The sequence below is a fragment of the Lactuca sativa genome, chromosome 5, assembly GCF_002870075.4.
Source record: "Lactuca sativa cultivar Salinas chromosome 5, Lsat_Salinas_v11, whole genome shotgun sequence".
Classification (NCBI taxonomy): Eukaryota; Viridiplantae; Streptophyta; class Magnoliopsida; order Asterales; family Asteraceae; genus Lactuca; species Lactuca sativa.
The window spans coordinates 196,229,438-196,243,012 of NC_056627.2; the positions used below are offsets into that span (position 1 = coordinate 196,229,438).

Genomic DNA, 13,575 nt, shown 5'->3' on the forward strand with positions numbered 1-13,575 from the left:
TCCAGTTGCTTGCCCACCAAGCAATCATAAGATAAGCCTTAATAAACCCTTATCCTTTATCCCTTGGACGATTTCAAGGATGCCTTATCCCTTGAATTCGTCCAACCCATAACAAGGATAACGATTGCCCTATTTTGCAACTATCACATAATTACAATTCAGCCCCTCTAGTTTAATTAATTACACTTGATTGCAAAATTAATTATTGATCAATATTAATTAAACAAATATGATTTAACCTTTAATATATTATTCTTATAACATATTAATAAATCATAATAACCTCTCTCTATATTTATTTCTCCAGTCAAGTTGCTTTGGTGAAGGCAACCCAAAAGGACCATGCACAACCGGGTCAAGTATTTACCAAATATGGTTACGGGCTTAGACACTAAGCCAACACTTCCTTGGGGTTTACGGCCGTAAACACCATTGTTTCAGCCGTAAACTCCAATCTTTTGTTGTTTGAAAGTTTATTATTGCATAATAAACCCTAGGGCATCCTCTCTCCTAATATTTGCTAAAGCGTTAATCCTAAAATCCTCAAACTTATTCCAAAAAGTCTGAAAATTAACAGTAACTGTTCTGACTTCTATTGACTTTACATGTTATACAGAAAAGAAATTTCGGGTTGTCACAAGTGCACTCTTTGTACATTGGTCTAGTATAACTCATATCATGTCGTGACCTCTCTTTGTCTTCAACAACTTTTTTATGAAGTCCATGGTAACATCATCCCAGTTCTCTATGGGTTCTGGTAAGGGTTCTAGACTCCCATATTGATTATGATGTTGTGCCTTCACTCTCGCACAAGTTACACATTCCGTTACATAAGTTGTTATGTCGACCTTTATTGTCGGCCATCAATAATAGGGCTTCAAGTCTAAGTACATTTTGGTGCAGCTTGGGCGTATAGAATACACAGTCATATGAGATTTTTCCATGAGAAAATCCCTTATCCCACCCATCTTTGGCATCCAAATGCAATTCTTAAATGTCTTCAACCCTTGTTTTTCTTCTTCAAACATAAACATCCTGCCTAGACATTCCTCCTTAAAATCACTCTCAGCCAGAGCCCTTGCCTAAGCTTCTTTGATCTTCTTTATAATCAATGAGATTATTTCAATCTTCAACGATCTAGCTCTCTTTCCTTCAGGAATCAACTTTTTACTCAGGGCATCGGCTATAATATTTTCTTTACCCAGGTGGGAAAGTATCTCTTTCTTTTTGGTACGATGAGGATTAGTTCCTCACACAATCTCTTCTTCAATTCACTAAAATCTCTTTCTTGCTTCTCGCTCCAAGTATAGAAAACTCCCTTTTTGGTTAGGGCTGTCAATGGAGCCGCAATAAAACATAAATTTTGGATGAATCTTTGATTGTAGACTACAAATCCCAGAAAACTATGTATTTTAGTGGTACTTTTTTGTGTCTACCACTTCATTATAACTTTTATCTTTGTTGGATCAACCATAATGCCTTCCTGGTTACCTACATCACCCATGAACTAAGTCTCCAGTATCCAAAAGTCACGCTTAGAGAACTTTGCAAAAAGTTTCTACCTCTTAAGGACTTCTAGTACTTCTCAGATATGTTTTCCATAATCTTGATTGTTCTTGGAGTAAATCAAGATGCCGTCCATGAACACTATTTCTGATTTATCGAGAAAAGGTTTAAAAACTCGATGCGTCAGATTCATGAATGCTACTGGAGCATATGTTAGTCCAAACAACATAATGAGGAATTCATAATGTCCATATCGGTTTCTAAGGGATGTATTCTCCATATATTTCTCCATAATCCTTAACTGGGGATATAACCTGACTAGAGAGCAATTTTGGAGAAAACGGTCGTTCCCTGTTGTTGATCGAACAAGTTATGTATCCTAGGTAAGAGATACTTTTTCTTGATCGTAGCTTTGTTTAGCTCCTGATAGTCAATACACATTCTCATAGTATCGTCCTTCTTCATTACGAACAATACTGGAGCTCCCCAAGGTGATGAACTAGGTCTTATGAAACCTTTGACTAGTAACTCATGGAGTTATGTCAATAACTCCTTCATCTCTGTCGTCACTAAATGATATGTCACCTTCTCAATCGGTGTCGTTCATGGCAACAAGTCGATTTCGAATTCTACCAATCTCTCTGGTGGTAATCCTGGTAATTCATCTATAAATACCTCAGGAAAGTCTCGCACCACATGTATATCAATCTTTGCCTTTTTCTCCTTCTTCGCATCAATTACGTATGCTAGGAATGCCAAACATCCATTCGATAAGCAACTTTTGGCCTTCATCATCGTGATGATTCTAAGCTTCACTCTACTTTTATCTCTGTAAACGATGACTGGCTTTCTTTTAGGTGGAGTGATGTACACCATCTTCCGTCTACACATGATGTTTGCGAGGTTCTCTCCTAACCAATCCATGCTGAGAATGACATCGAACTCACTTAACTCAAAAGGTAAAAGCTCTTGACGGAATTCATTCCCATATACATCGATAGTTACAACCTCTAACCTATTTCTAAAAGGTATATTCCTACCACCAACTAATTCTACTAAGATAGGGGTACTTAGTCTAAGAGGTGATAGTCTAAGTTTCCTACCAAATTCATGCGATATAAATGAATGATCTGCTCTAGAATCAAATACTATGTTTACAAGAATTTTATTAACTAAGAATGTATGTGAAGCAATATCGGATTCTTCCTTAGCCTCGTTGAGGGTCATCTGGTAGCTCCGACCCTTGGGCTTTGGTGGCAAGATCCCCAAGATCACCTTCTTTGCTTTTGGGAACTCCACCTTCATGTGTCCCTTCTCTCCAAAATTAAAACACAATCTTCCTTTCATAGTGCAATTTGCGGAAATATGCCTTAGATTCTTACACTTGAAGCAAATGGCATAATCTTCAAAATGCTTCTTCATGCACTGGTCGTACCACTTCCCTTCTTGGTTGCTTCCAGATTTGTCATTTGTTTTCATAAAATTCATCTTCTTTTTCTTCTTGTTGTTGTTGGTTCCTTCCTCAAAATTTCTCTTCTAACAGACCTAGTTATGTCAGTAGCTCACTTCTTCATCACACCTTCAACAAACTTTCCTACACAGACGAATACTTCGAAGGTAAGCGCATGCTTTACTTGAACAGTGTACACCCATGCTAGCCCATTGGCATAGTGATCAATCTTGGTCAGTTCTTCTAGAACGATTCATAGAGCAAACTCCATGTTATAAGTGAAGGAGTTGGTGTACTCATCCACTAATATGCTTCCTTTTGTCAGCCAGGAATTAACTCTCGAATTGCAGCATCTTCTCATCCGAACTAAACTTTCTCTTGAAATGTGTAAGGAATTCGACCCAAGTAGGCAGTTACAGATTATTGGGGATCAAAATCTTCTCTAACGTGTTCCACCAACGCATCACCATACCCTTGAACTGCCTCACATCATAGGTGGTTTGTTGATTTACTGTGCATCCACACTTCAGGAAAGTCGAGTCCATCTCTGCTATCCAACCCATGATTCCTACGGGATCTTTCTTCGCATTAAATGATGATGGCTTGCAATTCATTAAATTCTTTAACTTGCAGTAGCCTCTGTGTTCATCATTTCTCTGAACTTCAGGCAGCTTCGGTCCTTCATAACTCTCTAAGTCATCATTATTTCCTTCTTGGACCGTCATAACATGTGAATGAGTTGGTCCATTATCGACTTGTTCAAAAACTATCAGATCATTGACTGTTGGCACTCATCCTCTAATATTAGCTAGCTCCTGAGCTAATAACTCCCTAAACTCACGTTGGTGCTGATGGAACATTTCTTGCATCATCACCCTAGCTTCATTCATTGGGATTTGCACAACAATTGCTTTGAAGTTTTATGCTGCTGGTCCTCCTTCATTCGTGAGGACTCTACTCGTGGTGGTCATGTCGTTCAGGTACTAAAGTCATAGAGGCAAGAATTTTTGGATAAAGAAGATAGACTATCTACCACATATATTTTGCACAAAGTTAAGGCATCTTCCTATAGTGTCTTAAGGCAAGTGTCTAAAGCAACTAAGGCATCTATCACACATCTTACTAATCATACTTAGTATCTAAGTTTAAGTTTAGAATTTTCCTACATTCATAGTTCGCTTAAACTATTCCTCTGATACCAATTGTGACATCCCCCATTTTTCAGAACCAATTTAAAAATTTTATTTACACTTTTAAGTATTGAAATGCGGAACTTCGCAGTTACATAAACATTTTTGAAATAACAAAAGTTATTTTATTAAAACCTTCAGGATGTCATTTGTTTATATCTAAACACACTTTACAACGTAAATAAATAGGTCATGAAATAACTAAGCAAGCTTATCCTTTATTCCACTCAGCATCCTAACTAGGCAATTTCAACTTTGGCTCCACTACCTGTGATGCAATAAAATGATTTGGTCAGGTTTGGGAAACCAGATGAGAAACATATGGTTTTCAAGCCCATAATATTTTAATGATAAAATATCGTTCCTGCAAGACATATATCAGGTGTAAATATATAACCTATCCTAAGACCATCTACCCAACCCCAATTGATCCTCATAGATCCTAATTTGACAATCATCTGGAAGAATTAGCTTACCGAACGAACCGTCTAAGCAACTTTTTGACTACACCTGCTAGGGGAGCCTTTGGCTAGCGTAAGTCATATAAGGTAACCAATGTTCATATATTTTGATGAATATGGCTTTCCATTTCATCTACGTCCATGGGTTATTAAGCCATGCTAGCAATGAAATTCATAATACCTCCTAGAACAACCAAGTGTTGGTCAGATACTCCGGTCGATGACCCAAGCATACTGTCCGGTTGTCGGATTATGACCCACCATTTATGGTTACCCAAGATGGGGAGGATTATGATCCGATCTAGTCCCACACTCTAACCCAACTATGATACCTAACCGATGTCAAGTCTATTCGATACTAAGCAATCCTTTATAAGTCTTATTCCAAATCTAAGGAAACAAATATATCTAAAGGCAATTGATTTCTACAACAATTCCTTATCCAAATTTTACTATCTTATCTTTACAAATAACACATAATGTCACACCCCGAACCGAACAGACGACGGAAACGTCCAGGGGCTGGATGACATCATGTACAGTATCATAACAGTTGAATTATACAGATCAAAGTAAACACAACCATTATAAATATAGTTGATAGAGTTACAATGTTTGTATGTAATACATGTTTCAAAAATCAATTACAATATGATGATATAAGACTTGACTGACGTGTTTGCATCTGCTGTTACCTATCATAGTGATTCCCTGAGAATACAAGTAGTTTTGAAAAAGTGTCAACAATTAAGTTGGTGAGTTCATAAGAATTTTTTATGAAAAATATGTGTCTTTGTTCCTTGAAAACAGTAGCATGCTCTTCCAGAAAATCCAATATTTTCTTTTATATGTAATGTGGTGTTAAATGTTCCAAGGCCAATGTGTACAAGTATTTTCCATACTTAAAATAGTAGTATGTAGTTTTATGCTTAGATAAAAACATTTGAATGCATATTTCCAGAAATGTAAACTATATTGTACTAGAAAATAATGTTTCGTAGTTGTATCTGTGTAAAATCCTTTGAATGTATGTTTCCAGAAATGTAAACTGTATTATACTGGAAAATAATGTTCTGTAGTTGTATCTGTGCGAAACCCTTTGAATGTATGTTTCCAGAAATGTAAATTGTATTATACTGCAAAATAATGTTCCATAGTTGCATCTGTGTAAAACTCGTTGAACGTATGTCTCCAGAAATGTAAACTTTATTATACTGGAAAATAATGTTCTGTAGTTTTATCGTTAAATAAAAACATTTGAAGATATGTTCGTATTTTTAAACCAAACATAATGTTAATACCCAATTATACGTTATTATAACCATACTTGATGACTGATGTCCTGTTATGACATTCTTCAGGTGTCAGAATGGTATGACATTTGTCATGTAACCTCCCAATTTTCAAGACGAATAATTTTATTTTTGATAATGTTACTTATTAGATCGTTTATTCAAAAACATCATCAATATCATATAAAACCATAAAACCATAATCACATGTCTCCGAAATCCATGACATCAATAGTAATAATATCAAAGTACAATCCAATGGATCTTAAAAATGTAGAAATCATATGTGTGCAATGCACCACTACCGTGCTAGCTCCTTCCCCTTCAACAAAGAGGTACCTGAAGCCAAAACTGTAAATCGTAAGCATAAAGCTTAGTGAGTTCCCCCATCATACCAAATACCATACATAACATATACTGTCAGGCATATATGGGTGTCGGCCTCCCCTTCAGTCTATTTCAACCAGATATCTGCCTAGCATACTTGGGTGCTGGCCTCCCCTTCGGTCTATTCCAACTGGATAACTGCCTAGCATATCTAGGTGCTGGCCTCCCCCTCGATCTATTCCAACCAGATAACTGCCTAGCATATCTAGGAGCTGGCCTCCCCTTCGGTCTATTCCAACCGAATACCGCAGACTATTTCACCCCTACCACTACCACATAGAATCATAGCATACAAGCACATAGAACATAACAGATAATGGCATACAAGACAATTATCACACAGACAATCATCTAACTACAAGCTGTTACTAGTGGGCCGACATTGTGGCCTTAGACCCACTTCTACTGGAAAGTAACTCACCTCAATGTTGTGAAGTGTCTGAACTTTCCTTGTTGCCGTGATCAACTCCTCTCAATTCCTACATGTAACGACCTTCCTTAATTTACCATTACATACTCTTAACCCCTACAAGGGTTACTCAGGTCAAATCCAAAGTCCAGGTCAACACCTTAGTAAAAGTCAACTATGGGTCAAAGTCAACGTCTGGTTGACTCGACTCGCCTAGTTGACCCAACAACTTGTCGGGTCCTTAAATCCTCAAAACACTAGAACCTCGACCCTACTCGTCGAGCCTTTCATGCACTCGTGAAGTTCTCCATCACACCAAGTCGGGACACTCTTCAACTGACTCACCGAGTTCATCCTTAAACTCGTCGAGTCCTCCTTCATGCAAGAAGGCACATTTAGCCCTAGACTCGCTGAGTTCTTTATGAACTCGTCGAGTTCATCTTCATGCAGTTGGGACTTTCCGTGAACTTGAATACGTCAAGTTCCATGGTTTCAGTTCAGTTTCACATCTAACTTTTTCAGTCCTCTTCTAGACCCAACCAGTTCAATCAAAGCAGAGAAGGGTTGGGGAACCATATCCCGGCTCGTCGAGTCCCCCAAAGTCCATGTCCATACAATTGATTTTGGTTGTGTTTAACACATCCAAAACATATATCTAGCCTCCTAGGGTCCATAATACATGTAAAGTTACACACTTGACGTTCATGCATGCGATATTTGGCTGAATTGGCCCTAAAATGCATTCTACAAGATGCATGGGGCTCTTATGGCAATAAAGTTGGCCCCTTTATGCCATAGTAACCCTCCATGGTTCATGATCTAAAGTCATGAGCCTTTATAACCACAAAATCTCGGATATGGCACTTCTAAGGCTTATAAAAGGTAGAAATGAACCCTAACTAGAGATCTAAGAGATAGATGGTCAAGGTTTTAGCTTTATATCCCAAATGAGCCAAAAATGTGCCAAAAACTCTGGATCCTCTTGCTTCCTTTTGATCTCTCAAGCTTCCTTCTCTTTTTCAAACTTCAAATACACACAAATGGCACCAAAAAGCTCAAGAACACTCAATAAATGATTAGGGTTTCGAGTTAGGGATTTTCTAGACTAGGAGCGGTGATGAAGGCTGGGTTGGGACAAGATAAGGTATAAACCCTAAATATTAGGGTTTCATCCAGAAAGTCCTACTTTCCAAGTCGGGTTCTCCGACACGTCGAGTAGGTTACTTAAAACCCGTGTCCAGGAGTCTAGTCTAGTCGACGAGTTGGGCCTCCAACTCATCGAGTCTCAGTGTAAAAACAAACAATTAAGTAAATTTAGATGTGTAGCGGGAACCGGGGAATCTTTCCGTTTTGAATTGGTAACCATGTTGGTGATGGGTTTTGAGCATTCTAACACTTCCTAAGTGTACATGCAACCCTAATAACCTTGGATCTATGTTTGTCTAATAATCATGCAAAGTTGTTTTCCAAGGTTATGAACCTATATAACATACATGCGGTACCATTTTCTTTGTATAAAAGATAGAACTACATACCTTGTTGTTGAAAGTGTTCCTTGAAACCTTCTGAGCCTAGCACCTCAAGTGTGATGCCTCAAATGCTTCACACAACACCAAATGCAAAGAATAAACTTGAGAGAATACTCTAACACAGGCAAAATCGGCCAAGCCCTCTTATTTCTTTAGTCTAACCGATTTTGGGGAGAGTTACATTGCTTATATAGTGTGTTGCATTAGGTAAACCCTAATGTTCCATGAATCTTCATTTCTTGATCCATGGGTTAACTCCATGGAGCATCCATGGAGCATTTTATGGGTGGAACCCAACTTGATAATACATGGAGCCTCTTAGCCCACTATATAAGATATGGAAGATTTAGATAATATACCCATATATTTAATTAGTTATCTTTTGATCACTTAATTAATTCTAAATTAATTCTTGATCAAAACTAATTAAGTAATATTATTAATATATTAGAACTTATAATATATTAATAAATCATATGTGTTATTTCTCTCATTTAGTTTATCTAATTGCATGGTGCCATGCAACCCAAACGGACCATGCCAGGTCGGGTCAAGTACTTACCAGAAATAGTTATGGACTTAGACACCTTATCCAATAGTCTCCCACTTGGATAAGTCTAATAACTATAACTGCAATACTTCAGGAACTGATCGGCAATCGTAGCTCTTTCAAGGTCTCTCGGGACTGAGAAGATGTTGATACGCCATTTAAGATAAGTGATCATATAATCCTCTGTTCTAGATATCAGCCGGACAATTACATGGAACAATGTCTTACTTATTGTCCAGCAGTTTGTTTCCCGATTCCTGATTTGTTTGACAAAGAACTTAATTGAACACATCAACTTAGTTCTGACCGGGCCCGGTACATAGGTCAAAACAAAATCATCGAGGGGTCCAAATATCAGCTTCTAATCCAAGAAGGAACAGATAAACTTAGACTCATATGTTTGTTCTACTACTAGTTGAATTATACACAAAAGCACGTTTTATAACATCGAGTTACCAATGCGTTTTCGTACAATCAATGCATAATCAATTCATAGGCAACAAATCATTTCTCTAGGTTTGAAGACTTATATGATATTACCGTCTCACGATCACTCGAGATAAAATTCCATGAAGTGATTCAGTGAGCGTGGGTTGATTCCAATACTCAGAACTTATGAGCACTCATGAAGTGTTGTCTTATATCCTGACACCTACAACCAACTTCAGACAATCTTACTTCATATCTACTTCCAACATATGACTGACTGTGGAAAATTTGAATAATATGTAAAACCACAACATACTATTCTGGAAGTCAAAACATGCAAAAGAAATTATAGTAAACGATTGACAAAAGATAGCAACACTTTACTCATGAGTAAACACAACTTTTATTCATCATCAAATGTCAATTACACTTTACAAATTTCATAATTTATCTAACTACTAAAACTTATATCATCCTTCAGCCCTATGCTCCGAGCATGTTGGAGATGCTTAACCCTACTCAGTCCCTTCGTAAGGGGATCTGCTGGGTTCTCATCCGATGATACCCTCTTTGCCACGAGGATTCCTTCTTCTATGCAATGTCTGATAAAATGATATTTTCTATCGATGTGTCTGGATCTCCCGTGATCCCTTGGTTCCTTGGCTAAGGCAACAGCACTTTCACTATCACAGAAAATTTCCATGGACTCCTTTATAGCTGGTACTACTCCAAGGTCTCCTATGAAGTTCTTCAGCCATATAGCCTCCTTTGCTGCCTCGCTTTCTGCTATATACTCTGATTCACAAGTAGAATTAGACTCTGTCTCCTGCTTGGAACTCTTCCAAGTGATTGCTCCTCCGTTTAGAGTGAAGACCCAGCCCGACTGAGAGTGGAAATTATCCCTATCAGTCTGGAAACCAGCATCACAATACCCTACAACTCTCAAGTCATCACTCCCACCGAGGGTAAGGACCCAGTCCTTAGTCCTACGTAGGTACTTGAGGATATTCTTTACCACAATCCAGTGAGCCTTGCCAGGGTTCCCCTGATACCTGCTAACCATGCTCAAGGAAAAGGCTACATTAGGTCGAGTACAAGCCATAGCATACATGATCGAGCCTACTGCCGAAGCATAAGGCACTCGACTCATTTCTGCTATCTCAGCCTCAGTATTAGGGCTTTGTGTCTTACTCAATCTGGCGTTACTCTGGATTGGTAACTCTCCTTTCTTGGAGTTCTACATGCTGAATCTCTTCAACACCTCGTCCAAGTATGTACTTTGACTAAGTCCAATTAGTCTTTTACTCTTGTCTCTCAAAATCCTTATCCTTAGAATGTAGGCCGCTTCTCCTAGGTGCTTCATAGAGAAACACTTCCCAAGCCAGGACTTAACTTCCTACAGAGTTGGGATGTCATTTCCTATGAGTAGTATGTCATCCACATACAACACCAGAAAGGTAACTATACTCCCACTAGCCTCGACATACACACAAGATCCATCTTCACTCCTAGAAAAGCCAAATTCCTTGACTTTCTCATCAAAGCAAAGATTCCATCTGCGAGGTGCTTCTTTAATCCTTAAATGGATTTCTCAAGTTTACACACTCTATTAGGGTACTCGTTACTGACAAAACCTTCTGGCTAACTCATGTAAACATCTTCAGTCAACTTTCCATTAAGGAAAGCGGTTTTGAAATCCATTTTCCATATTTCATAGTCATGAGATGCGGCTATGGCTAACATAACCCTAATAGACTTAATCTTGGCTACTGGAGAAAAAGTCTCATCATAATCTAGTCCAGGAGTTTGAGAGAAGCCCTTTGCAACCAGTCGATCCTTATAAGTGTATAAATTACCATCCATGTTGGTCTTCTTCTTGAAGATCCATTTGCACCCTACAGTCTTACGACCTGGTAAATTTTCAACCAAGTTCCAAACTTGATGGTCATACATGGATTGTATCTCGCTATCCATAGCCTCTTTCCATTTAGCAGACTCAGGGCCTGCCATGGCTTCTGCGTAGCTATTAGGTTCATCCATACCTACTAGTGTCTCATCACTAATAAGTGTCTCACCTTCCGCAGTAATATCGAAACCATAGTAATGCTCAGGTGCATTCCTAACTCTCGTGGAACGCCTCAGAGGTACAGACTCATCAATTGGCTCAATAGGAGTTTCCTCCTCAAGTCTAGGGCTAGGGTTTGAAGTTCCTTCACCACTTGACTCTTGAAGTTCTTCAAGGTCAATTTGCCTCCCACTGTCTCCTTGGCTTATAAACTCTCTCTCTCTCTCTCTCTCTCTCTCTCTCTCTCTCAAAAGACTCCTATTCTTAGCTACAAAGACCACATTATCACTAGGTCTGTAGAAGAGGTAACCAAAGGATCTTTGTGGGTAGCCGATGAAAATACACCTCTCGCTTCGGGGTTCTAGCTTATCATGAGAATCGCACCTCACAAAAGCCTCGCAGCCCCAAATCTTGATGTGGTCTAGTTTGGGTACTTTACCAGTCCACATCTCGTGAGGAGTTTTGGCAACTTTCTTTTTGTAGGGACTATATTAAGAATATGGGCGACAGTCTCTAAGGCATACCCCCAGAATGAGATTGGTAGCGAAGCTTGACTCATCATGGAACAAACCATATCCAACAAGGTTCGATTACGTCTCTCAGCTACACCATTCAACTACGGTGTCCTGGGAGGTGTCAATTGTGAGACAATCCCACATTCCCTAAGATAGTCAAGGAACTCTGAACTAAGATACTCACCACCTCGATCGGATCGAAGCATCTTAATGTTCCTGCCCAACTGATTCTCGACTTCCTGTTTAAATTCCTTAAACCTTTCGAAATTCTCCGACTTATGCTTGATTAAGTAGACATATTCATATCTACTGTAATCATTAGTAAAAGTCAAATAATAACGATTAGCATCCATTGTGGCATCTTTGAATGGTCCACACACATCCGTGTGTACAAGGTCCAACAAACCTTCAACCCTCTCACAAGAACCTATGAAGGGTGACTTTGTCATTTTTCCAGGTAAGCATGATTCGCAACTATCATCTGACTTTAGATCAAATGACTCCAAGACTCCATCCTTTTGGAGTTGGCCTATGCGTTTCTTGCTTATATGTCCAAGACGACAATGCCATAATGATACTTTATCCAAGTTATTATTATTAAGAGAATCATTACACAAACATTATTTCCTAAGTTATTAACCACATATACAGTTTCATACACACCATCACAAGGTAATGCTTTAAAATAAAGAATATTATTAAGGAAAGCATTAATCGAACCAACTTCATTATCAAATGACAAAATAAAACCTTGTTTATACAATTCATGAAAGGAAATAATATTTCTTGCCATTTCTGGCGAATAACAACATTTATTCAAATCTAAGCTAAACCCACTACTTAGCGATAAAGTATAAACTCCAATCTTGGTGACAAGTGAAGCTTTCATGTTTCCCATGATCAAGTTTATTCTTCCTTGCTCCATATTCTCACTTCTTCTTAGTCCTTGTAAATCAGAACATATATGAATACCACAACCGGTATCAAGGACCCATGAGTTAGAATGGAGTGAGTTATTAGATAAGATAGTGTAAATACCTGCATGGTTGGGTTTGACTTTCCCATACTTCACATCTTGCTGGTACTTTGGGCAGTTCCGCTTCCAATGTGCCTTTTCATGGCAATAGAAGCATTCATCCTCTTTTGGGTCAGAAGAAGGAGTGATGAAACCTTTCTTGGTTCCACTTGAAGAAGAGCCATCAAGGGTCCTAGCCTTGTTACCCTTCTAAGAACTCTTTCTCTTCTTCCCTCGTCCTTTCCCGATTGCCAAGACAGGGGTGGAGTTGGTAGGAGTAGGAGTAGTAACAACCGTCTTACCCTTAAGTCCACTTTCCGCGGTCTTTAAGAGTCCTTGAAGTTTGCTGAGAGTAACCTCTTCCTTATTCATGTGGTATGTCACGCGGAATTGATCATAACATGAAGGTAAGGAGTGCAAAATGATATCTATTGCAAGCTCCTCGGGGAAGTTCACATTAAGCTTCAGCAAACGGTCCACAAATCTTGGCATTTTCTGCATGTGGCCCGTGATGGGTTCACCATCCTTCATTCGGGTTGTTATCATGGAGGAGATGATTTCATACCTCTCTTGTCTTGCACTTTGATGGTATCTTTCCATCAAATCTTGGTGCATTTCAAAAGGGTAGAAGTCCTCGTAGGACTTTTGGAGGTCGGCTGTCATAGTGGCCATCATGATGCATGCCACCTTGGTGGCATCCCTTTCATGTGCCCTAAAATCAGCGATCTCTTGAGGAGTAGCAACTTTCTCATCAATCTCCTTAAGCTCCTTATCGAG

General features: G+C 38.8%; 1 protein-coding gene across 1 annotated transcript; it reads right to left on the bottom strand.

Moving 5' to 3' along the window:
* Positions 1-2,109: 2,109 nt before the first annotated feature.
* On the bottom strand, positions 2,110-2,994 carry LOC111876601 (uncharacterized). Its single transcript, XM_023873151.1, has one exon. It carries the CDS (start codon positions 2,992-2,994, stop codon positions 2,110-2,112), a length of 885 nt encoding a protein of 294 aa, XP_023728919.1.
* Between the last annotated feature and the right edge of the window lie 10,581 nt (positions 2,995-13,575).